The sequence below is a fragment of the Pithys albifrons genome, chromosome 1 (assembly GCF_047495875.1).
Source record: "Pithys albifrons albifrons isolate INPA30051 chromosome 1, PitAlb_v1, whole genome shotgun sequence".
Lineage (NCBI taxonomy): Eukaryota > Metazoa > Chordata > Aves > Passeriformes > Thamnophilidae > Pithys > Pithys albifrons.
In genome coordinates this window covers 98,849,837-98,875,270 of record NC_092458.1, presented here as the reverse complement: position 1 = coordinate 98,875,270, position 25,434 = coordinate 98,849,837, and the positions used below count along the sequence as shown (strand labels likewise).

The 25,434-nt window shown below is 40.6% G+C and overlaps 2 protein-coding genes across 6 annotated transcripts in view; both read right to left on the bottom strand.

Annotated features, from left to right (window-relative positions):
* The window catches only part of TAGLN3 (transgelin 3), a 25,329-nt gene extending 5,310 nt beyond the window's left edge, over window positions 1-20,019 (bottom strand). The window contains exons 1-4 of one of the 5 annotated variants that reach the window (XM_071562118.1): window positions 19,932-20,019; window positions 11,462-11,595; window positions 5,399-5,580; window positions 4,404-4,578 (exon numbers count right to left, since the gene is read on the bottom strand). In XM_071562118.1, the coding sequence (XP_071418219.1) occupies window positions 4,404-4,578; window positions 5,399-5,580; window positions 11,462-11,549 (445 nt within the window). In that variant the 5' untranslated portion in view covers window positions 11,550-11,595; window positions 19,932-20,019. Of the gene's footprint in view, window positions 1-4,403; window positions 4,579-5,398; window positions 5,581-5,927; window positions 5,954-6,000; window positions 6,311-11,461; window positions 12,736-19,931 lie in introns of those variants that run through there. The other 4 variants (XM_071562126.1, XM_071562145.1, XM_071562134.1 and 1 more) reach the window with 4 other exon arrangements.
* ABHD10 (abhydrolase domain containing 10, depalmitoylase) lies at window positions 13,153-25,434 on the bottom strand. The gene is made up of 5 exons (XM_071562105.1): window positions 25,312-25,434; window positions 21,889-22,072; window positions 20,994-21,105; window positions 19,932-20,069; window positions 13,153-16,255 (listed from the first exon to the last, which is right to left on the bottom strand). Exons 1-5 carry the CDS (start codon window positions 25,427-25,429, stop codon window positions 15,914-15,916), a joined length of 894 nt encoding a protein of 297 aa, XP_071418206.1. The 5' UTR covers window positions 25,430-25,434; the 3' UTR covers window positions 13,153-15,913.

Here is a 25,434-nt window from a genome sequence, read left to right as displayed (position 1 = left end):
CTAGAAAGCCAGACAGTGAAATTAATATAGGAAATCTTTGCACAACAAATAGCTTGGCACACCGACAAATAATTTTATCCAATATATTAACTAACTCACTCAGCTCCCCTGAAGAAGTGCATTAATAGCATTATAAATGCTATTTTACTATTGCTAAAATGGAGGTGCTGGCATGCAAGAGCTTATTAAAAGTCAACAAATGGATAGCGTTACAGCAAAACATAATTATTCAGACACTTCCAGGTTTCCAGGCCTTTGGTTATTTTAATGTCTTTCCCTATACCATTTTAAGTCTATATAATCCTCTTGGGAAAATTTTCTCCTAAGAAGAGATTACTTTGGTGTAGAAATAACAGTAGTATGCTCAGTAAAATGTGGGTGAAGAACAGCGTGTTAAATAACAGTGCTGTGTCTCAGTTTGTTCACAGTAAGTTTGATCCCTGTGCTAACAGAGCTCAGAGCTCCTTGTGAGCTCCTGTGTAGGTAACTTCTACCAGTTCTTCCCAATTTAACCATCAAATCACCTTCCCAATACTTCCTACTGGCTTCAATTCTATAGTTTCATAACTTCAGTTTCTACCATTCTTACACTTTCTCCCTACACTATCTTCATTCCTCAGTTCAAAAAGTCACAGCTTGTCTTCTCATCTTTAGCCAAATAAAAGTCAAATAAACACATTACCCAATCCAGATATGCTAACTTTTGAAACCTTTCTAGCAAAAATTGGTTTGCAGCAGGTATTTCCAATTGTGTGAGGTGGTAAGTTGTAAGAAATCTGGCTTCTGCAGAAATCCTTCTTCTGAAATCCTTCCATAAGTGTTTCTGTGACTCCCCTCCGCTTATTTCCATTCCAGTTTTCCATCTCTCCTAAAGTAACGTAACTGTTTAACAGATCTGATTCTGGTCTTCACATGTGAAAACAGATAATTCATAGAAACATGAGACACGAGACACATGATGATAACAGATCTCAGAAACACCTCCAGTGGCCCAGTATCAATGCAGACCAGCTGGAATGTAGAAGGAAGTGAGCACTGCAGTCTCTGTGTTTGTTCTGTGCATCACCCTGATTGATTATAGGCAGATCCAGTCTGGGGCTTTCTTTCATACAGACCTAAATGCCTACACTCTGGCTGAGGTGAGGAAGACACCCTAAAGCTGAAAACAGCCATCAGCTTCCAATTGTGACTGTCATACAGACCACTAAAGTTTATAGGAATCCTATCTGCAGGGGACCATTTGCTCAGAAAATAGTCAGTCACCCAGAATTCTCATTTTACTGTATTTGTTATTGCAAACTGCATCAGACAAGGTCCCTGCTTAAGGAGGGCAGCTGAAGATCTGACATCCCACACACGCATGTACACAGGTGCACACAGAATTGAGCAAGGCAGAAACACTCAGTGCTCCCTGAAGCAGCAGATGCTGTAACAGATGCCACATACAACTGTCCTTGGGATGCCTCCCATATAACAAGGAATGCAGCGACTGCCTGGGATGAAAAAGGATGTGGAGAAGGATTTACAAGTGAATAAGCTGAATAGTGACAGCAAACAAAGAAAAAAGAAGAAGAAACAAAAGACAGGCAGTGAAACATGATGATCAGCCTTGCAGAGCCATCTGGCACACCCCTCCCCCCCCAGCCGCTCTGGGCTCAGCTCTGCTTCATTTGTCAGTGATGAGTGGGAGATGCTGCAGGGGAAAAAGAGTGAGTGGGAGCTGAACAACATATGAAAAAACAAAGCCATGGCCATGGCTCTGCACTGCAGAGACTCCTTGCTGTTTATGACAGGTGCTGTGGGTGAGAAAGACCTCAAATACAAATGGTCTTGTGTCACTTTGCCTCTTCCAGCAGATATAAGAGACTTGATGGTCAGCGCAAAAAAAACCACTGAAAAATTTTAAATTTCCAGTAAGAAAGTCACCTAATGCTGCAGCCACTGACAGAAATGATCATACACATTCTCTGAAACCAGACTTGATTCTGGCATTGCAGGGAATTGTAGTTAGTGCCTTCCCTCAGCTCCAGTACTTGTTTATTGGCAGCCACGTTGGCTGCCCACCTGGCCCACAGCTTAAGCCTCTTTGAATTGTGCTACAGGGACCCACGCTGATGGCATTCCTGCATCTTCAACGTCCTCTGCAGTGTGCTTTGAATAGTACAGCCTTGTAGAGGAACTTGGCATTGCCTGTGCAAGGAGGAAGGGGCATCTGCTCACTTCTTATGCCTTTCTCTTTGAGGGGAAACCTGTCTGGAAGGCCCTCTTCTCCAAGTCCAGAAAGGGGAAGGTTCAAACACAAAGATGGAGAATTGCTCTGCATAGTATTCCTGAAATGCTTTTTTGTAAAAGTTGAACAAATACTCAGAGGTGCAGCTGCCTCTTGCCTGCCTGGAAATATACCAAGGAAGTATCTGTAAAAGGCCGTGAACATAGTATCTTGGGCATGGATTAGGGAAAGCTGTTCAGCACAGTACACCTATGGGAGAAAGAGCTAAAAGAGAAGTGATACTTCTTCTGGACCAAGAAGTCTCAGAGATGAAAAAAAATGCACCAGATGGACTCAGTAAGTTTGAAACAACCAACAGCAGATCGCATCCTAAAACATTTTCATTAGTAATTGCTAGGATTTCAAAGCAAAACCTCCAGGAAAACAATTAGTTCCAGGGAAAAGCTGGTTTTCATTCACACACTTTTCTTTCCCTATAAACATTGACATGACTCTTTCTAAACAGGTTATGGTGTGAAAAGTATGAGTGCTGCAATTATGAAATAATGAAAAAGAGAATGTCTTTTCTGTCTAGCTAACACATCCAGGTTCAAACAATTCAGCCCTGAACAGCACAGATGCTACAGGTCAGAGTTACAGTTAGACACAAAAAATACTGTTTCATTTCGGCACTGAAATGAGCAGCAGGAAGGCTGAAAAGGGAGTGGTGAAGTGAGGAGACAGATTAGCTTTGGGAAGTCTTAAAATTAGAGTGAAGAAGTCTTGTATGTCTGCCTCCTAGTCTGCAAGTTATGTTTTGACTTCCTGTCCTCTGGAAGTTCCCACCTTTTTTCCTTTACGTCTGTTGAGAAAAGGTGATGAAAGGAAGAGAAATTAGGAGACAGCCACCATTATTAGGAGCTTTTTGTCTTCAAAGCAAGTCCTTTTTCTCCTTTTTAAGGATCAAAGTACTATATTTCCATTTCCATTTCCATGGTGTGAAGCCATTATGAGTTGCAAAAGACTGCAAAGAACAATACCTGAAATGAGTCACTATCATCCATTACAAGACAGACGGAGCTTCCCTCTCAAGCCTGCTAGGTTGACGGGTGGGAAGGTGCTACTTTGGGGAAGCAAAAATCCCTCCATTTAAGACATTTAACGGTAGATTAGATGACCTTTCCCTCTAACCCATTTACAAAGAGCTCCCTAGTCTTTCATTCCTTCAGCTGTCCTTCAGAGGAGTGATCTCTTTCACATATCCTGACTGCATGAAGAAAAACCCCACGTTTTTCTCTTGATGTGTGCTCCTACACAAACTATGCTGATCGGCTTCCTCAATGGATTGTATTCCTCTTTCCACTGTTTCATTCTCATGGCAGATTTTTGACTCTCGTGTGCCTTTCATTACCCTGCAGCTGTCCTTGCTCTGAGCCCTCATCCAAAGCATTGCATCATAGTGTCCAGACAGATGCAGGATATAGAGTGTATGCATTTGGTTAGAGCATTATGAAGGGATGTCTCACCATAGAAGTGGGAAAACCCAGTCACATGAGCGTATAAATGACTCAGCTCTTCAACAACTAGAACAAGCAGTTTCCATTTTGAGCATGGGATGGAGACAGCCTCCAACCGGCTTACTGCAAAATCACAGGAGCACTCTAATTTTTTTTGCCATAGTGACCTCTCTTAAAAGACTCTCCTTAGAGAAGCTAATATAACGGTATTAAGCAGTGAGTTTTGCTTCTCACTAGTTATAAACGAGGCCTTGTAAGCTTCACAGAGACATACGTGCTCCTGAGAATGCATTGTATAGCTCCAATTTAAGCTTTGCTTATAATCTAAAAACTGCAATAAAATCTTGTAATCAGAAAATCAGGTGTTTCCATATTTGTTATTAGAAGCTAATTACTTTGAAATAATTAGCGTAGAGAACAGTAGTTTTATTAGGTCTGTTGATTTCTATCAGAATGAGGGGCTTTTGGATAACACATGAGCTTGGAAAAGTTCTGTTATGTTCTCAGGGTAATATAATCCCTCAGAGGAGATAATGCAGCACTGGAAGAACATGGTAGTGAGGTAAGATAAACAGAAATAAGAGATTATTACATTAGAGAATATGCCTTAGACAAAATACACATCAAAGCAAAGTAAAATGAAAACTGAAAGCTGACTTCCAGTTTATTATTTTTACCTTCCCATAAATCCACTGTCTGGAAAATATCTGTTGTTCTTACTCCGTAGATTTCAGCAGCTTTTAAGAACTGAGATATTTGTTCCATCTGCTTGAAAGCCATTTTTGATTCAGAGATCTTTGCAATGGGCTCTTTTCCCTTTGGATATAAACTGTTTATTAACTTGCATAACAGCTGAGAGATAAAGACACAAACAAAATCAGAAAACAGTCACCAAACCAGAAGGCAATTTCTGCACATGAAATGATGATGTAAAATGCTTTTGACGTGGCAATTTTCTGTCAGGGACATAATTTCTTCAATTAAAACAAAGAAGTGAATTGATAATAATCACAGTATATTAGAAAAGCATTACAGCTTTCATTAACTGAGGCAATAGCCTGACCATGTAAATCCTAATCTGCTAAAACAACACTGGTAGAAGTTATATAACAACTGACAGAGAAGAAACCTCATGCCTGAGTCAAAAAATAAGCAATGTCAATTGAAATATTGTTACAGTCACTTTGGCCGAGATTCAACGATTAGCAGAGTCTTACAGCCCACTGCAAACAGCAGCATCTGCCTTTTCTTCAATAAACCGATGGAATACAATGTTTTAGCTACAGAATTATTGCCAAGAAGACAGTAATGACACAAGGCAATCCTTCAAATTTGCTATGTCTCTTCACCTTTCTTTTTCAACACTATTTCTTAAAGAGAAAAATATACCTCAGATTTTAAAATGGATCTCATTTAATTGTATGAGAAAAGAACCTGAAGGAATGAGTCATACTCATTTATAACATGCGTGACTCATAAGAATCATAAATATTGTACTGATCCCAGTGCACTAGTAGGATAATTTATCTTTTGAGATTAAGACTCTTGGTGGAAAAGAAATAAATCAGATACTAAGATATATATTTCTGACAAATGTAGCTAGATGAAGACAGTAAATAAAGACAGTGTGCATATAAACATATGAAAGTATATAACTGGAGAAAACACTTACCGTTCCATCCATCAACCAGGTCTGAAAATGTTGCCTTCCAGGAGGAGGGTGCTCTATCTGTTCTCCACACTGTACAATAATCCAGTTCACCAGCCTAGACTCTAATTCTGGGTCATATTTCTGTTCAATCTTTTCCTGAACTTCTCGGCTTAAGCCATAGCTTGGTCCTCTGTTAGCCATCTCTAGAAACAAGGTAGAACTTATTTAGTAGGCAGAGTCCTGATCTACAGCTTTGAAGTACGCACTGGAAAATTAAAGAATAAAAGAGGGAGCAGCCTGCCCTCAGTGTTAGACAGTTGAACAGATGTTCATCAACATTGAAAGTAACTGCATGACACTGGTTATAGCTGTTCCACAGAACAGGGGAGGGATCAGCCAGGGAATATCCTTTTCCAAAAGCACAAATCAGCTACAACACTTTTTTTAAAGGAAGGAAAAAACAGCAGTTCCCCCACCCAACCACAAAAAGAGAAGAAAAGCAAGATTTAAAGCAGAGTAGATTTTAAAGACGGGCTTCTGCTACATTTACAGAGAATACAATAGGGTTCTCAGATCAATGTTAAAGCTCTCTGCAAATCCAAAAGCACTTTAAAATTGCCTACCTAATACCTGCTAATAAGAAGATTGTACATGGGAGCTCAAGCAATCCGATTAAAGATGCTGTCAGAGACTTCCTCAGCAGAGATGCAAGGAGGGATATCCAGAGGTCAGCAAACTGAAAAGCGTTGATGAATTTAAGAGATGAAGGCTGCCACAGTGCCCTGCTGCTCCTGCAGCATCATCGTTTGGAGAACAGTGTATTGATTTGATTTTCCTCACATATGAGGAGGGTCAGAGCAGGGGCGTTGCTAAGAGCCACTAAAGAGGCCTGCCTACTCAGTCACAGCCGGGGGATCCTGTTTATCTCGCCCATCTGTGGTCTGTTTTCATGCATCTTTCCTCAGCCTTGCACTGCTCACTGCACAGACTCAATTTACTCTACCTAGTCTGCATCAACTCAAACTGCACCAAGCATCCCAGTAACAGAGAGCTAGAAATACAAATAGAAGCATTCTGTTAAATTAAGGTAAAAAGAAATTACCATGCATATAATTTATTTTTATTCACAAAACAGAAGCAGACCTTTTTCCTCTCTGTTCTGCATCTTGATGCTAACAGGCTTAGAATGTGAAAAATAATTTCTCCTCTTCCCTGTTCAAGTGCTGATAAAAAGTTTTAACAAGGGGAAAACAGGATAAAAAGTCAAGGAACAGAAGGCAGGTAATTGAATATTATTATCACCCTGTCATTAGTATATATTAGGCTATCAAACAGTGCAATAGTGTCCTGAGAAAACACCTTGAACCACTAAAACCAAGGGGAAGTCACTGAAAAGTAGCAAACCTAGTATAAAGCACAAGGATTTTACTTTCTGCTGGTATGCATTAGCTAACCTTCAGTTAGCAAGGGGGCTATGCCTATATACCGTAGTTTAAATTTTGATTATATCATTGCAGTGGTACAATGTGGAAGGGGAGAGAAGGTGAGCTAAGACAGGTGACCTTTCTTGTGGTCTGATTTATTCAGATGTAATCCTATGTTAAATAAAATAGCTTTGTTTCTTTCCGAGTTACACGGGACTTTGTCAAATGTCTTTCATTCATGCTGTATTATCCACTATGGTACAAAATAGTTTCTTTTTGGCAAGTGATTCCTGTTCCGCTTGAAATGCAAGGAGGTTGATAAGCCTCCAGTGGGTTCACAACCAGTTTTTCCAAGACACATTTGGATTTGGAAATTAAAAAAAAAAACCCGGAGAGAAAGGAATACAGTTCCTTGTATATCTGTTTCAGAAAGGTCTCTTCATCCATTACTTTCTCATTTAAAGACCTTAAATTCTCAGATTTTTACTACTTCAGATGCTACTGGGCTTGAGCAGGCTCAAGACATGAAGAATTTAATAGATGACCTAATTCATTGTTATCTTCCATAAGCTTTTCATTTAGTGCTTTCTCTTCTCTGCACCGGTAGTTTTAAATCCCTATGAAACACTGAATTACATAACTCAGAGAGTGCTACGTGACAGAGCCACTACTTGAACACTTTCCACCTCAGTGAACACGCTGTTGAAGGCACAGCGAATATGCAGGAACCAAGGCTGCAAACTCAGCCTGGAGATCAGAGAAGGATCAAGCTGCAGCTGCAAGAGTAAGAGGCAGAATATGAATTTGATATCCTTTCCCTTCTGGCAACTGTTAAGGGCTGGACTTCACAGTCTTTAGCCAGTCCCACCAAGATTAAGTTTTATTTTGCATTTTCAGATCTTTTTGTGTTCTTCTGTTTAGAAGGGAACTACTGAGATTGCTTAGCTGTTTCTGGTCACATCAGGATGTTCAGGCTCACTGGCATTAAGATTTCATGAAAGTCACTTAGCTTTGCATCAGCCTCTGATTCTGTTTCCTAACTTGTGGTCAGGGATGAGTAATTTAAGTCTCCTAAGATGTAGAGCAGAGGTCTCCCCCTTCACAGATGCTGGCTATGTAACCTGTTCTCAAGGGACCATTCCATACTGTGAAAGCTGAAAAGCAAGCTTGTCCATCAATATCAATTTTTAACAAGGCTTTGAAAATCTGGAAAACTCCAGAGGACTGGAAAAACACCAGCCCCTCACCAATATTGCCAAAGTACCACCAAAACAAATCATCAGGCTGCTTCTGTGCCATTAACCCTGGGAAAACCAATGGAATGATTTTTTAAGTGATAGTGTTGATGCAATTTACTAAAAGTTCTAGAATATATTAGAGTTGGCTACTGCATGACACACTAACTAGGGAACCAAACGGATCCAGAAAGAACATGACACATTAGACCCTAAGCTAGTAACTAGTAGGTACTGTAATACAATTGTAACTGAAAAATCATTAATGATGGTGTATATTTTATTCAGTTTGTACAAGAATATGTTCCCAGGCCTGAACTGTCTAATATGTTATTAGAAGTCTGTCCTAGTTCAGCAGGAGGGACCAGCTAACCCTGTGTGGGGGTGATCAAAGCTGTGTCTTTTACCCCCTCTATTCATTCCCCAAGGACAATGGACCATTAGCAGCAGCTGCCCAGGGAGCCATTATCACCTTCACACCCAGCCTGAGGGGGGCGGAGCTGCTAATGGGCCATCAACAGTTCAACACCCCCTGGCTCCCAGAGTTAATCACCCATTGTGTGAGTCCCCGCCCAGGGGGAGGGACTGAGTGCTCCCTGAGGGTACATAAGTGGTGGGTAAGAAGACCTCGGGAACTTCTCGTCGGATCCAGAGCAGCAGGAGGACCTTGACAGGAGGAGATCACCGCTCTCACCCAGACCACAGCCCTCGCCTGCACCAACAGGTTTTTCTTTTCCTTTTGCTCTGGACTTGGGGGAACCACAGGGGTCTCAGCACAAGGGCAAACAAACCCCCTTGGGTTTGTGCCCCAGGACACTGGGTTATACTGCTGGGGTTTTGTGAGTTGAAAGCAATTTCCCTTGTGTGTCAGTGTATTTATTGTAATATTATTATTAAAGTTTAGCTCTGACTTATAATCTCTCTCGTGGTGAGTTCATTTCCCCTGCTGGTTCACCTTTAAACCAGCACAAAGTCACAAAAAAATCCAGGCTCCAAGGAAGATCCCAGCTCTTGTTAGCTGTGATGAGTAAAATAAAAAAGATTTAAAAACCTCCTTGAAAGGATACTACCTGGAAGCAGGCAAAAATGTGTCTCATTCCAGTGATGTCTAGCCATCATGACAAAAAGTGCTTTTCAGAATGCAGCACGCTGTCCTATGACAAAACAGATGTTAAAAAAAATGCAAAGGGTAATGAAGATAAGCAGGTGGGCACAGATGCTGGGTAGGACACTGGGATTGAAGTGCTAGGCTAAATAAAAGACAGGAGGTCCAGCAACAGCAATATATTCAATTCTGACAATCACTCCCCCAAAAAAGTGTTGGAAGAGTGAAGTACATTCAGATAGTTATTCCAGTAATCAGAGAATTGAAAATTAGAGCCTTTATGGTAATCACTTCAAAAGGATTATAATTTTAGCTCAGCAAAAGAAGTTAAGAAATGGCAAGTACATGTGCCTACAAGTTAAAGAAAAACTGAAGGAACTTGAGTTCCTTGTCAGACACAGGTATATTAAAGCCTGGTGGTTAGAAATGTAATGTGGAAGAAAGGGGAAGGTTTTCAGCTGCAAAGATACTACTTTTAGAACACTTCACCTATTGCTTCTGATGGATTTTGTCCTCTTACTTTTCTTGGCAACACAAGACTGGAATTTATGACTAAAAATAGATTTGAAGCTTAAATAATTTCACGCCTTGAAGTACTATGGCTCATCTTATGCTTTCAGATAATCACAATATTACCCTATAGATTTAAAAATCTTTGTAATTCTATAAACAAGTCCTGTCAACAACAAAACTGACATTAACTAGCTTAGATCCAGGGTAATTCAATAGCTTTCAGTGTCTTCCAACTAGAACACAGAGGGAAAAGTAAAAACTCTAACTCAGAACAATCCTTAACCTTTGCTAGATTCACAATTTGGGCCATTCACTCCTTAGAACCTGGTGTTTCAACCATCCCAAAGTACTATCTTACAAGGCATGTTGGGTCAATCCCCATCAGACAAAGTTATCCAGCAATTAAGAGTAACTGGGAAGTCCAGACTCAATTTCCCTGGTATGCAACTGTACAGTAATGGACCTTTCATAACTAAGTTAAAAACCAAAGCAAAATAAGTTTTCCAAAACTTTTTTACAGCCCTTCCCTTCACAAGAAAATTTCTGAAGAAGTTTCTGCTCAAAGATACCCCCCCCCAATGAACATCTATGTATGATGTCATGTTTTCTAGAGTTGCAGAGGATACTCAGGTCCAATACAAGCTTAGTTGCAAGTACAGGGCCTTTTTCAGGGAGCTGCAAGGCAAGAAAGTGCTCTGCAGACCCTTGGTTTTATTCATAGCCTTGTTTTGTTGTAAGATACCTGGAGATGTTCTACACAAGAGAACTAGTCAGACTAGGGGAAAAAAGTAGCTATTGGAATATTGCCATCTTTTTAACTGTGCAAAAACAAGTGGCACAGATATCAGAATCAGGGGAAAACATTAATTTTGAAAATTCCAACTTTGCCATTACTTTGAAATCTACAATCTAGGGAGCCTCAAATAGGGTAACTTAAGCAAGTATCTTCCCTTTCAACTGCAAAAAAGGTTTCTTTGCCAGCTCTGAAGATGTTAATCCCCAAGTTTGCACAGTTTGAACACCTCAAATTTGTAAGTAAAGTAATTCAGGAAGGAAGGACCTTCCTATTTGTGTGACAGAATAGAATGCACCAATACTGCAACCTGTAGAACAGGACAGCTCCCAAGACTGCCATGACTGGAAGTGTTTCTGGAAGTTTTAAGTCATTGATCACCTTCCAGGCAGTTTGCCAGCAGAAACAGTTACCACTTAACACTGAAAACCAATTCCTGTGGATATAATTGTCAGCAATCCCATGATTCAAGATGACCTTGAAGGTAAATTGTGCATTTTAATTCTCAGGATCTCTTAAGTTTTGTGCTGGACTGACAGACTCCTTTGGAAGAAAACCAACATGTTTCATTGCATCAATTTTTTATCTCTCCCCAAGAAAAACAGTACCTCCTGAGAACTACTGTGGCTTGAAAATTATATTTTGCAATACACACCAGCAGAACAGAAAGGAAGTATCATCTTTATTTCTCTGAAACATAGGTCAAAACAGACAGCAAGATTTACAAATAAACAAACAAGATCAAATCCCCATACCAAATAAAGGCTGCTTCTTATGATTATGCATTTAGCTTTGCTGTAAGGAACTTTTTTCCAATAGTTACTGTCTTAAGGACTAATGCACACTGGCACATTTTCTGCCAGCAAATTATATTCAATTACAATTCAAAAGTGAGGACTCTTGTAATGACCAGACCTGATCCTAGCAGCCTTCAGGGACTGCTTTTTCCAGACTGAAGCCTGGGCAGGCCATTCGCATCACTTCAAGCTCTCAGCATGCTACTGTTCAGCATACCTTTGGCACAGATATGAGCATCTGCTTCCACCCCGACAGGCAGCAGTGACCTTCTCATGTTGCTGTGTGGGAGGCCAGTGGACAACATGGTGCAGATCAGAAGGCCCAAAAAGAACAGTCTTTCACGTACTAGCCTGAAAACATTTTAAATATGTATTTTAATTTCAGAACAAATGGACTGGAAGTTTTAGGAGCTGTCATTTGGTTTTCCTTTCAAATCTAAATGCAGAGCTGCTGTCAGCCCCTTGCCAAACACAAATCAAGAGACTGCAGCAGGCTGAGAACATGTCTATTCCTCACCCACAAACAGATCACAAGCTACAATTACTGTGTCATATGGAGGACGCCCATTTCTCTTAAATGGAATAGAAGCATTGGACCATATAACATACATATGCAGAACTTAAAAGAGAAATAGAAGGTCAAGCCTGCAAACAGACTGCAGTAAGTCCTGTAATTTAGATTTATGCATTACACAACCAAGGCTGTAAAGTAACATTTTTCTGTTCTAGGTAAATACATATTGAAGAGAGATGAGGTCCTACAGTAACGAAGTAAATCTGAGCTATAGAAACCGAACAAGCAATAACTCTATGAGCGGTGTATTTTTGTCCTTCATCTCTGCCTCTCTTTCCCAACAGAAATCTTTTCTCCTAGAAAACACTTTCCAGGTGCAAAAGCACTATGGAAGGTGGCATTAAAATCTCACACTTAGCAATCTGCCTCCTATTTAATATAATGACTGAGTTTCCTCTGCCTTTCCTGTCCCTGCTGGGCTGGAGAACAAAGGTAGAAGGATGAGAGTGTGCACTGATTTGTGGTATTTCTGTATGCATTCCTTATACAGCCGATGAATATTCGCCAAGCCTTAGTGAACTTTTACATTCACACACATCTTAATGCATTTGTTCATCAGTTCAAAGCAGAGATTGCTTATCTTAGAAACAGGTGAAACACATAATCCTCTTCTATTTCCAGGGAAGCCTTTAGCTTTAACATAACTTTTCAGCACTTAAACCAAAAAATCTGACAGGGCAAGGTAGGCCTCTTTATAACAGCACAACTGAGTAACTTAAAAACAAAGTTGAAATTTCTCCAGGACATGATTTTCCTTCCCATTTGTTTGTGGGTTGGTTTTTTGTGTTTTGTTTCTCCACACAGGAAAGGATAAGGGCCAAGGAGAAATGACAAGCACAAATCTAATGTAGAAACCAATCAAGGTAGAGGTTCAGAAAAGGTTGTAACTCTGTATTGCAGCATGACTAGAGCATTGAAAATATTTGAGCAGCTGCAGATAAATCACTGGTTGAAAGTTTCTCTTTAAGCACATTTTAATTTGATATGGAAAGTACGGTCCCATAAATCTTTTAGTCCCATTGAATAACAGCATGTCCAAGAGAGCACATAATCAAAATTAACATAAAAATGAAACTGTAGGAGTTGGTTCTGAGGACTACGCAGATAGGGTTTTTGTGAACAGTGATTTGTTTGCACTTAGTGTTGATCCAAGAGAAAATAGGTTAACTATACTGAAACTACATGAAACACTTAATTAAAAAAAACCCGAAACCAAATCCTCTGGTGTGTAATACCAAGCGAAACAACAGAAGAGATAAAATAAATAGAATATTTAACAAGATAAAAATATATGTATCTAAAAGTGCATAAGTACAGCTCAATATAAGCAGAACAAGAGCACTTGTTTATTAGAAGACAAGTTGCATAAGCTTTAGAAACTCTTTCAGCACATACTGGTTTACTGCAGAGTTCAATCCCAAACACAGGAAAGCATACCTCATCGTTTTCTTCCTTTTCAGAAGGCAGAAGAATTTGTTTCAAAAGTGAAATCTCCAACGATTTTACTTTGCAACAGATTTGGAAAGGAAATGTTGATAAGGATAAGGGACAGTGGAGGCCAGATGGTAAGGTTTGTGGTGCTTTTAAATGAAAACGACTACCTGCTCCTTTGGTATGCTAATCAAGCTTCCTGTCTAGCTACAACAGTTTTTTGTTATTTACTCATGAAATGCGAATGACTATAACTCCTTGACAAAAGTGAATATGTAGTTTAAGCTTTATGTAGAAGACAAATACCTCGAGGTGCTTATTCAAGTGATATTGTTTGATGAAAATCAACAACACAAGCACATGCGTTGCTTGAATGGTGTCCAGAGTTCCCTTGTATTGGGACACCAGTGTCAGCCCTGACAGGTCCACACTACACTCAATGACAGATGAGCCCAAAACTAATTTTTCAGACCTGCCAAAAGCCAAAGACAATGAGAATACTAGCAAATTAAACCAAGGGCACTACTGAAAATAATTAAGCATAGATTAAGGTATTTGGAGAAAGCCAATCCCCAGCCCAGGCAGTACAAGACAGAGTTGGTAAATTCTTCCCAAATGTGTAATACCCTAGTTTAATACAGTATTTCTACAGAGGAAGGAAATACTTGTTTTTAAACATGACTAATACTGAAAATAATTTACTATGCAGGCATCTACTGGCATAGACAAAAGCAATGCCACAGGCATTAAATCATGGGACATAACAGTAGGACTTTTGAATGACACTATTATATGAGAATATTACATTATTCCAGATAGTCAAAACTTCCTGACAGGTCAAGAGTTAGTGAGAGGTAGGATGAAAATCTTCTTGGTTATCACGATCCCTTCTTTCAGGCCAAGTTAACAACAATCAAAACTCTGGTTATTTCCAGCATGAACACAAAGAAAATGCTTATGATGCTTGCAAAGATAAATGTCAATGGAACTCCTGGGGCAAAGCCACAGAAAAAGGTTTGCATAAGGTCTGCCTCAGGTAGCAAAGAGAGATAGCAGCTGCCCCATTCCTGGAAGTGTTCAAGGCCAGGTTGGAAGGTGCTCTGAACAGCCTGGTCTAGTGGAAGTTGTCCATACCCTTGGCAGGGGAAGTGGAAGCCAATGATATTTAAGGTCCCTTCCGACCCAAATCATTCTGATTCTGTGATTGAGTTAGGGAATTGGTATGCTTGAATTAGAAAGTCTGCATCTAAGCAAAAGCCACCTTTTTTACTCTCCTACGAAAAATCAAATTTTTCACATGACAGCTTGTTTTTTGCAGTATTGATGCCTAAATAAAACTGTACTTCACAGAAACTTATCTGAAATTTAGGGATTTTTTTTGTTGCTGTGGATTCTTTTTTGGTTTTGCTTTAGTTGCTTGCATTTTTTAAATTAAAAGCCCCATACAGTGTATTAATATTGGCACAACTAAAACTGAAAAAGACAAACTCTCTAGAAATACCATATCTCCAGGAGCTTTAGTCTTTTAAGGTAACAATAGTGATGCCATTTACTACTTAAAATAATAAAACCAGAAACAACTATGTAATTTTGACTGATGTTTCATATTAGGGCCAGCCTGAACTAATTCCAGCCTCTCACCTGAGTTCCTTTCTCTGAAGTGTATGAATGGCACTGAATTCTTGGGCAAAAAATAGGCAATAGTCATGCTTGCAATTAAATTCATTTACTATTAAATTCTGTGGATTGACATTACAAGAATTATCCAGCTATCCAATTCCATTTACAACTTTTCAGGGTTGCACTCATGCAGCTCAAATTCCTAACTCGAAAGACACTGTTCCCCGTAAACAACAGCTCTCAAGTTATGTTAAAGAGGCAATGGTGTCCCATGGCACTGTACCCCCACTTTAAGGAAGTTACTATATAAGTCACCATATGGATCCAGTTTCAGCTTACACCAAGATTATGTATTGCTCCCTTAGTAGTAGGCCCACAAAAACTAACAGGCAGCCTGGTGAAGATGACATATACCCTCATGATAAGCACAGATAAGAAAGCTCTTAAAATGCTGAGGCCCTGCGTTCTTAGAAGTTAAATTCTTTCTTATGTAGTACTCCAAGCACACCATCAGACTGTGCCTTCCACCTTTTAATTTAAACAGTACTATAGAACAAAATAACCATCTATCTGAAATCTGTTTATTGTGCTTCATTGTATGCAGTATTTCTAATAATTAACTTCAGTAAACATGCAACTTGTATTTTGCCTTGCACAGATGGTTTCAGACATAAGATACAATACCATTACAGCAAAAATATTAAAAGGTGTCAAAGATGTGAAAATAAAGTTTAACTGTACAGGCCAATAGTAACAAAAATTAATCAACACTTCAGTACAAAACTGTAGGAAATTTGTGGAAAAAAAGGGTCTAAGTTGTGAAGAAGAGGTTCTGAAAACAACAGCAGCACTCCTTCCCATTTCAGACTGTGTGCAAATGCAGCAATAATACCTGTATTTACGATACAGAGGTAAGGAAAACAGCAGATAAAGCTCAGTTACTACTGTGATAGTCACAGGCCTGCCATCATCTGGTTAAGAACAGGGCTTCTGCTACTCAAGGAAAAGAGGTCTAAGATTCATGCACTAATGCTACTCTGCAGCTTATGTTAGTGTTGACAGCTTGTCAATTAAATCATCAACTGTATTCACAAGGAGTTTTCTATCCTCCTTCTCACTCATCTGATGTTGACCAATTTTGCGCAGGATAACATCCACATCTTTGCTCAACACACGATCAGCAACTTGCATAGAGATTTGCCAAGGGACATCACCATCCTTCATGCCATGAATAAGTCGTATAGGACATGTTATAGGAATAGGACTATTCAGCACACAGTGATTTTCTGCTTCTCTGATAAAGTTATATGTCAAGGGGTAATATCCTTCCTCATTATGCTTTGTTGGAAACTTCCATTCACCTTTTTCTTCTATTTCCTTTTGTGTCTATAAAAAGAAGAGAACATAGAATAGACATGTTAGGAGTACTTCAGAGTGCCTCAACTTATTTCTGTTCTAAAAGCAGTAAAACTCCTCAAGTCATTAGATTTCACTTTATTTGTTTTCATTAGCCAAGTGTATTCCTGTTCTCCTCATCATCATGGCTAGGCTTCGCAAACAAAGATTTGAGAAGGGCACTACCCACGCTTGCTGCAAGCGTGCTGGTGGCTAAAAAGGCCGATATGGGATAGGCAGGTCCGGTCACAAAAGGCACAGCGGAACGTCTCCCTAGGTGATATTGGCAAGGAACGGTTCTTTCTGCGTTGTCTTTTCTCCTCAAGACTGACTCTCCGTGCATTCTCAAAGGAAGCAGCAGTGTCATGAATGGTGTGTCGCCATGAATCTCGATTGGAGGCCAGAGTGGACCATTGGTGGCAGTCAATATGACCAAGGCTGAGGTGTTGTTTCAGGGAGTCCTTGTATCTCTTCTTCGGGACTCCTCTCTTGTGGCAGTCAGTGGCGAGTTCACCATAGAGCACAATCTTTGGGAGGCGGTGATCCTCCATCCTGGAGACGTGCCCTGCCCAGCGCAGCTGCGTTCTCATGCATGGCCTCAATGCTGCTGACCCCTGCCTGTTCAAGAACAGACACATTGGTCACGTAATCAGACCAGTGGATGTTTAGGATTGAACGGAGGCAGCGCTGATGGAAGCATTCGAAAAGCCGCAGGTGGTGGCGGTAGATGACCCATGATTCAGACCCATATAAAAGAGTAGACAGTACAATGGCTCTGTAGACACTGATCTTTGTACTTTTCTTCAGGTGTTTATTGGACAGACTCTTTTATGGAGTTTTCCGAAGGCTTTGTATGCCTTTGCTAGCCTGTTGTCTATCTCTTTGTCAATCTTACCATCTGAGGAAATGATACTTCCCAGATAGGTGAACTGCTGGACTGACTTAAGCTCTGAATTGCCTATGGTGATGTGAGGATGATGGAAGACTTCTTGAGGTGCATGTTGGTAAAGAACTTCCATCTTCTTCAGGCTGACTTCCAGCCCAAAAATCTCAGCAGCCTCTGCAAAGCAGGATGTTAAGCGCTGCAGAGCTGCTTCTGTGTGAGCAACGAGGGTGGCATCATCAGCAAAAAGCAGCTTGCGGACAAGGTGATTCAGGGTCTTGGTGTGGGCCTTCAGTCGCCTTAGGTTGAATAGTCTTCTATTGGTATGATATCGGATGTAGATGCCGTTTTCTTCATCGAGGTCTGCCGTGGCTCTTTGGAGCATTATGCTGAAGAAGATTGTGAATAGAGTTGGTGCAAGAACGCAACCTTGTTTCACACCATTGGTTATTGGAAAGGGCTCAGAGAGTGCATCACCATATCTGACTTGTCCATGCTGATCCTCATGTAGCAGGATGATCATTTTGAGGAACTTGGGGGGACATCCTAAACGTTCCAAGATCTGCCACAGGCCTTTTCTGCTCACAGTGTCAAAAGCTTTGGTGAGGTCAACGAAGGTTACATAGAGACCTTTGTTCTGTTCCCTACACTTCTCTTGCAGTTGTCTGAGAACAAACACCATGTCTGTGGTGCTCCTATTGGCTTTAAAACCACACTGGCTTTCAGGTAGAAGATCTTCTGCAATAGTGGGTACTAATCTGTTCAGAAGTATTCTTGCAAGGATTTTACCAGCAATGGAGAGCAAAGTAATATCTCAGTAATTTGAGCAGTCTGACTTTTCTCCTTTCTTCTTGTACAGGGTGATGATGACTGCATCACAGAGATCTGGTGGTAGTTCCCCTTGTTCCCAGCAACACACAACAAGCTCGTAGAATTTGGCATGGAGTGCTTGACCTCCATGCTTCCAGATTTCAGGTGGAATTCCATCACCCCCAGCTGCCTTGCCAGTTTTCACCTGTTGTACGGCCTTGAGTATCTCTCCCATAGTAGGGGCTGCATCCAATTCATGTTTCACCGGTTGTTGTGTAATGTGCTGAATTGCTGAGCCTTGAACTACACGGTTGGCACTGAAGAGAGTCTGAAAGTGCTCAGACCACCGGTTCAGGATGCTCCTCCTCACAGCATCTGACAAACCCCCCACCACGTCACAAAAGCTGCTCTGCACATCCCTCCTGCACATTAATCTAGTTAGAATTCACCACTGAAATTAAGTTTCTCAGCCAGAATCTATGAGAAGAAAAAAATAATGCATAGCCACTGTGAACAGTAAGTCTTCTTGGCTTCAATTAGTTTACTGAAGCTCAAACAAGGAGAATCCTAGGAAAAGGAATTTTTCATTGATCAGTCTTTTCAGTCTTTGGCACAATAGCTGTACGTAAACACTGTACTTCCAGATTCTTACCTTAGTCCTACATAATAATGCTGACACTACAAAGTGCCTTCGAAAAAAACCAAAAAATCAGGAAAAAATTTTAATTATTCTAAAGCACAAGTTATTTATTGCCATATAACATCCAATTTACTTTCCTAAAGATGGGATATTATTATTATCAAGAAAGAAACTCAGAAAGGTAGTTCCCACTACCTTAATCTTACAGTCTTTACAAACACACTAATCTGAAGAATTTTCTTTCTACATACACAACCTGTGTCATATTCATCTCATCCACTGTCTATTACAGTAGTAGCTACTTCTCCATCCTCGAAAGCAGGAGGATCCAATTTCAATGCAAATATAAGATATTCAACTGTTATAGTTTTGAATGATGTAAATTCTCTCCCTGCCACTAACTCCCCATGCCATTAGTTAACAAAAGAAGTAGTTAACTGCTACCAATTGCTTCTTGATGGTTTTGGGTGGGGGCAGAGTGGGGGAAGGTGTAGTGGGAAAAGGGCTTGCACTGTCTCTTTTGTTCTTGGGGACTACACAGGGCTCTGGCTATGTGTGCTGCTGTGGGAGAGAAGCCGTTTCTCCTGCTCGTTGCTGCTACTGTGGAGTAAGCCAGTTTTTTCCTGGCATTTGGGGCCCCGGTTTCACCATCGCCCGCAGCGTTGCAGCCACCCGTCCCGCCCCACCCCGCGGCAGCGACCCGGAGAAGGAGAGAGGGAGAGGGAGGCCTTGCTGGGAAAAAGACTGAGGATTCACCCCGCAGCTAGCCAAGGTGTGACACTGACACCGTCAATAAATATTGCCGGAGGAATCTACTGTTTTGGAGGTTGTTATCTTTAGTTTTGTTTTTTTTTTTACTTTTGGTGCTGGGGGAATAGTTTGCTCTGGTCTGTGTACAGTTATATGTATATATATAGTAGTTAAGAACAGTTATCCTTCTTATATCCATTTTCTAATTAAAGTTCCTTTTCTTAAATTTAATAAAGAGTGAAGTGATTATTGTGGAGGAATCCTCTCCTCTGTTTTTTGGTAAACATTTTGGTTTATCCCTCAAACCAAGACATCAACACTGAAATCTAATGGACTGCTAACAGAGGATCTGACTTCACATCCTATATGCCACAGTAATACATTCTGGGTAGTGATCACACTAGTCTCATACTACATGCACAGTATTTTGTGGACTTTTAGATTACTGTGAATTTTCAGCTTCCGTCCACCACAAGCACAGAAAATTTACCTGAAAATCTGCAGGCAAAGTACAGTTTGAACAACAGAATTTCTAACATTTGATAGCTTTTCAGACAGTACAGAAGTCAACCATCAACACTTACCTCAATGGGAAGCCTCTTGAAAGTCGTTACAAGGTGGTCTGCTGCTACAGCTACTCCAACCAGAGCAGCTATTTTATTTGGGCGTGCTATTGCAGCATGAAGCATCAGCCATCCACCCATGCTGGAGCCCACCAGAATCTGAAAAAAGGAAAAAAAAAAAGAGAAAAATATATATTGCTTTACAGGAATAAGGCTAATAAGTTTTTTCTTCTTTTACAAAGTATCAGTTTTTACTTTAACTACTTAAACCTTGGGCATAATCCTGCTGTCCTTACCCAGGCAGAACCGCTGTCACCTCCAGTGGAAATTTTGCCTGAGTAAGCACCACAAGACCTGGTATTTATTATTCTGTTTGGCATGGCTCATTATTGCAGTCTGAGACTGAAACACTGTAAATAAAATAAGAGTTGAAACAATTCAGTATCACATGCATACTTTATGCTTCCTTCTTAAAATAAATGCACATTGTAAAAGCTCAGTGCAGCAAAAGAAGAAAACAAATGCAATTTGTAATACAAAATTGTTTTTAAAAAAATACCAGGTTGGAGGAGATACCAATGTTCTCTCAGTAATTTCTGAAGTAACTGAAGAAGTCAAATCCTGCTTCTGCTGACCTTTTTTAAAAAGCTATTTCATCATATGGAGTATCTTAGCTTGTAAACTTCCTGCAAATCCTTTAATTAATGAGCCAGCATGGGGCAGTGACACACTTTTTCTTAAGAGGGCTGCACTGCACTGGCCAATTCCCTGTTCCCTCTCAGATGGCACCACCATCACGAGGCTTTCTCAGACCCTCTGGGATGACATACTTGCTCTGAGCAGAAGCTTCTAATAAACAGCCTCCAGGAGGTCCTGCCAACCCATCCTCCCGTGATTTTATGACTTACCTGCTTGTAAAAGAGGTCCTACAAACACAAACTCTCAGATGATTCAGCTTGAAAGTGAGCAGATGTTAGTTACTCAGAAGAAGATACTGTTGACCAGAGCTATTATGGCATATATTTGATCAATGTTCTACCTCAAGGGGAAAAAAGCATTCTGTATTTAAAAATAAAATATAACCTGTGGTCCATCTGTAAGTTCATCCAGTACAGACAGAACATCTTTTCTCCACTTCCCAACTGTACACTCTGCAAATTTACCATCTGAACTTCCACATCCTGTGTAATCAAATCTGAAAAAGTAACCATCAAAACGAAAGTCACAGTACTGTCTACAGCAACATGGGCACTAACTAAACACTAATGTTGAATCAAATTAAACAGGGGGCAAGATACCACATTAAATATTTTCTTACTTGGGCCTGGCTTACTACTTGCACCAGAAATCACATAAAAAGAGGTTTAAATACAACATACACAACTAAGTGATGCAGCGTTCTCTTATAATTTTCTATAATATCCTAACTTATAGGAATAGAAGATTTCTCTTACAGACAAAAAGATCCCAAATACTTCAGTTTCAAAGGCATTTTTAAAATGTACAAACTCTCTTTCAAACACTGTACCCAAACAGATGATTTATGACACTCAGCATTGAACCTAGTCTATCAAAGCACAGCATCATTGCCCGTGGGCATGTTCTCCCAAAACCATGGAAGACACAGGCTAACTGAATCAGACTTGTCAGTAAAGGATCATGCTGACAGTGGTAACTTAAAAAAACAGAACTCTGGGTCCTTCCTTTTTCATAGCTGTGCCTATATCCTGATTGTAACATACGTAGCACTGGCTAGACAATATAAATCTATTAGTTTTCTGAATTACTTTCAGAATACATTATGCCAATTTACCTCAGTTTTTCTACAGACAGAAATCCTACGTTTTGAAATAGAGGAAAGACTTAACTTCAGGAGGCATTCCAATCCAAATGCCAAATTTACATGACTGTGTTAAAACCCCCTCCCCCAACCCATGACACTACTTTTATTTTCTCAAGAACAATACTCTGCATGTACCTGATGAAGGAATGACCTAGTGATTTGCAGAAGTCTTCAAGGGCAGTTGCTTTCTGACCATTCATATTTGAATTAAAGCCTGGAAGGAAAATAACCCCTGGACTCCTGCCTTTTAGTTTATGATAAGCAAGATTTGGTCGATCAGGTCGAGTAAGAAAACTGACTGATGACTTCAGCCTGCAAACTAATAAAAAGAGGTATTAAGTAGAATCACGACAACCTTGGCAGAAATACTAGGATTTTATAAACCTAAGGTTCAGGAAATATGAGCACAATGTGAAAATAAGATATTTTAGCTGAAGAAAAAACCCCGTCTCCTGTATTCCTTAATGACTAACAAACATTCATGAACCTTAAAGGGAATGCTGACTGTGAATCATTCTCAAATTATTAAATGCCAACCATATACGGAGTTCACTCAGCAATTAGCAAAGCGGCTGACTGAAGACAAATGCTAAGATTTCCTTGACTTCATCTGTCCTACTGTTTTGTACTATCTTGAATGTATTTACTCATTTTGCATGAAATGGTAAGATCTTTTTTATTTGCTTCTTTTAACTCTCTATTTTACCTTTTTGGTTTTTTCCAGACTGAATTTCAAAAAAGTATAATTTTTGGACTAGAGTATAGAGTACTCTGTGCAATGGTAAGTTTGCAAGTACCTGAGGTGATAAATTTTTCATGAAAATTAAAACTGAAGGACAAAACTGCATCTGTATCAAAATCCTGGATCTGTACAATATATGAGGATGTATAATGGGGAAGTTCAAAATCAGGAGTTGGGAAAGAATGTTGTGACTAACTTTTTTAACATGATGAATGTAAAATAACATTAGCATTGTTTAAAAACAAATGAAATAAATAACATGTAGCCTTTTTCATCATATTTTGAACAGCTATTCTGCTTAAGTTAAAGAATATTGCCAGGAACACTGAAAAAAAAGAATCATTTTAACATGATGCTTTCATAACATCAGTCGTTTTCTCAGATGCAAAGCACAGAAAAAACAAACTGTATTTTCTGTAAACATAAAGCAATACATTAAACACATCCCTTAAGAAGAATTCAACCCTGCAGAACTGTGATTTTCTTATGCATTTCCAAAATATATCCTATTGCATAGTGTGGTGTATTCTTGCTGGAATGGTTACATTATTCCAGTACTTGGATTGTTCTCTTTATCTAGAATGAAAAAACCACTTTGCAACCCTAAACAGTTTCCAAATATTCAAAAAACGATACACTGAGATTAGAAGACTAGTTCTTCAATAATGAGGTACAGAAACTATGCAACCCAAAATAATGCTTCAAGGCTTCCTAGTGGCTTAATAACTCGATAAATACTACAAAACCAGGCCTCAGCAGTAGCACAATGCAGCCTTTAGTTCTGTCACTACCAGAGATTAAATTCAAGGGGTCTGGCGGGCTTTGTTGTTAAACTTGCATGTGCATGAATAAATGAGGATTCTTAACAGATGCAGGATGCAGCACTTTATCCTAGAGCCTAATAAATTATATCATTTGAACTATAGATTAGAACCATTAAATTGCTCCTTCAACAGTGGGATTGTTCTTTACCTTACTGATGCATCAATTATCATAAAAGAGAATAAATGCCACAGTAAAGGTATTCGGATGCATCCATGCTATTGCTTTTTGTTTGTGTGTGTCTGTCACTATGTCAGTTACTTCTTTACTTCCTAATAACAGAGAAGATACATCAAATTTATTATTTAATTAACTTTAATAAAAAATAATTAAGAGTACTTTTCTACCACTTAAGCCCTGGTAACCATGCCTGAAGTCACTGGTTTTCCATCCTGTAGCACTCTGGAGGTGTCCTCAAGGTAGTTTGACACTGAGCAGGGTTTAAATTACACTTAAATGCCACCTTGATGCCCAATCCCATCAGATCTTGGAAGCTCAGCAGGGTCAGCCCCGGTTAGTACTTGGATGGGAGAATTCCTGGGAATACCAGGGGCTGTAGGTTCTAATCCTGAGGACTTCACTGTCACCGTCCATGCTCGCTTGGCCCTGGTAGATGAACCTCAGGAGTTAAACGGTAGGGCCAGTTCTGTGCCCGCTGTGCCTCAACTAAAAAATCCACTGCCCAGGCTGGAAGGGCACACCCACGTGGGTAGAGCCCTTCCCAAATCTTGCTTCGGGAAGCCTAGCCACACATAAACAAGAAACAACCACTGTCTAAACTATTCCACAATCTATTTTGCATTTAACAGCAGCAATTCTAACCCAAATAATGCATAAATAAGACAGCAGCTACCCAGTAATTTCTCCTCCTGGGTGGAAGACCCTGATAAGGGCACGGAAGCATTTCTGAAGGGTGCAAGGTGGTATTTAAGTGTTTATAAAACCCAGTTACAGACAGAAGGAGATAACTACAGGGATACCACAGGACCTTTGCCTGATGCTATGGAATTCTCTTCAGATCAGAATGCCTGTGCAATTTTAATTGTGCTATGAACATGAGAAACTGTGATTGAAACCAGTGCTGTTTGTCAAAGCCAAAGAAGTCCTTTGGGAATGTTCTGGTACTGTGATCTACCTACAGCCAACAGCAGCAGAATAACGCAACCATGACAGATAATGGACTTAACCCTCTCCACACCTGGTTTCATGCAATCTCCTGAGCTACAGGAGTAAGGCAGGACCAGCTCTGCCAGCAGAACTGCTGGCTAGCCCAGTCCCAGAGTACCCAAAGACACACTCAGACAGATGCTCTGATCATGTCATTGCCACACAGAAAAGGAGAAAAAACAGCAACAAACCCCCACTGTATTCTTGTTTTTATGCAGCTACACCCTTTAGTGGCAAGTAAGTTTTACTCATTGCACACCCTCAGGTGAGGTTCATCGCCTTTTCTGTCAAATTTAAGGCAACAAATAAACTCAACAAGTCAGACAAGCACAGAATCTGGAACAGCAAGAACCCCTGGGCACTATGTGTTTTGGCAAAGGGCCATCTCACTCAGAAGTGGATGCCAGCAAAGTTTTTAAGGTGTCTGGTGAAGGCTTACACACAGGCATGCTTCACATCTAAGCCGACGAAGTGGCACACCGACTTCCAGCTCCTCAAAACTGCAAGGGACAGGAGGAGCTTAAGGCCCTCAAAACACACGTGAGAAACCAGGTGACCTGCCCTGTGCCCAGACACCGCATCATCTCCGGCAGAGCTGGCAGTGGACGGGAAACTTGTCAGGAGCGCTGTCCCTCGGAGGGGAGCAAACTTTTAACATCTCAAGGCCGGAGGCCGCGCCCGGGCCGTTCCCGCTGGAGCGGCGCTGTGGGTTGTCACCCGCCGCGGCCCGTGACCCTTCCCGCGCACCACAGACGGCACCAACCCACATCCTCTCCCCTGCGGCTAATACCCCTTCTCCTCCGAGCTCCTCGGGGCCCTTCCCTTACCCAGGAGCCCCCACGCCGCCCTCAGCGGTGACAGCGCTACCCCCCAGGCCGAGGCACCGGGGCAACCGCCGCCCCGCACCAGGGTCCGCAGCGTTCCCGCCATGGCCGCCATGGCCATCCCGC

What these genes read in the sequence shown, in the direction of transcription:
- ABHD10 (XM_071562105.1), bottom strand. Translation starts at nt 25,429, where the DNA reads ATGGCCATGGCGGCCATGGCGGGAACGCTGCGGACCCTGGTGCGGGGC. An exon ending in GGCGGCGTGGGGGCTCCTGG is followed by an intron (nt 22,073 to 25,311) that starts GTAAGGGAAGGG and finishes TCTTTTTATTAG; the next exon opens with TTTGCAGGCTGAAGTCATCA. An exon ending in AACTTACAGATGGACCACAG is followed by an intron (nt 20,070 to 20,993) that starts GTTATATTTTAT and finishes TCCTTTTTTCAG; the next exon opens with ATTCTGGTGGGCTCCAGCAT.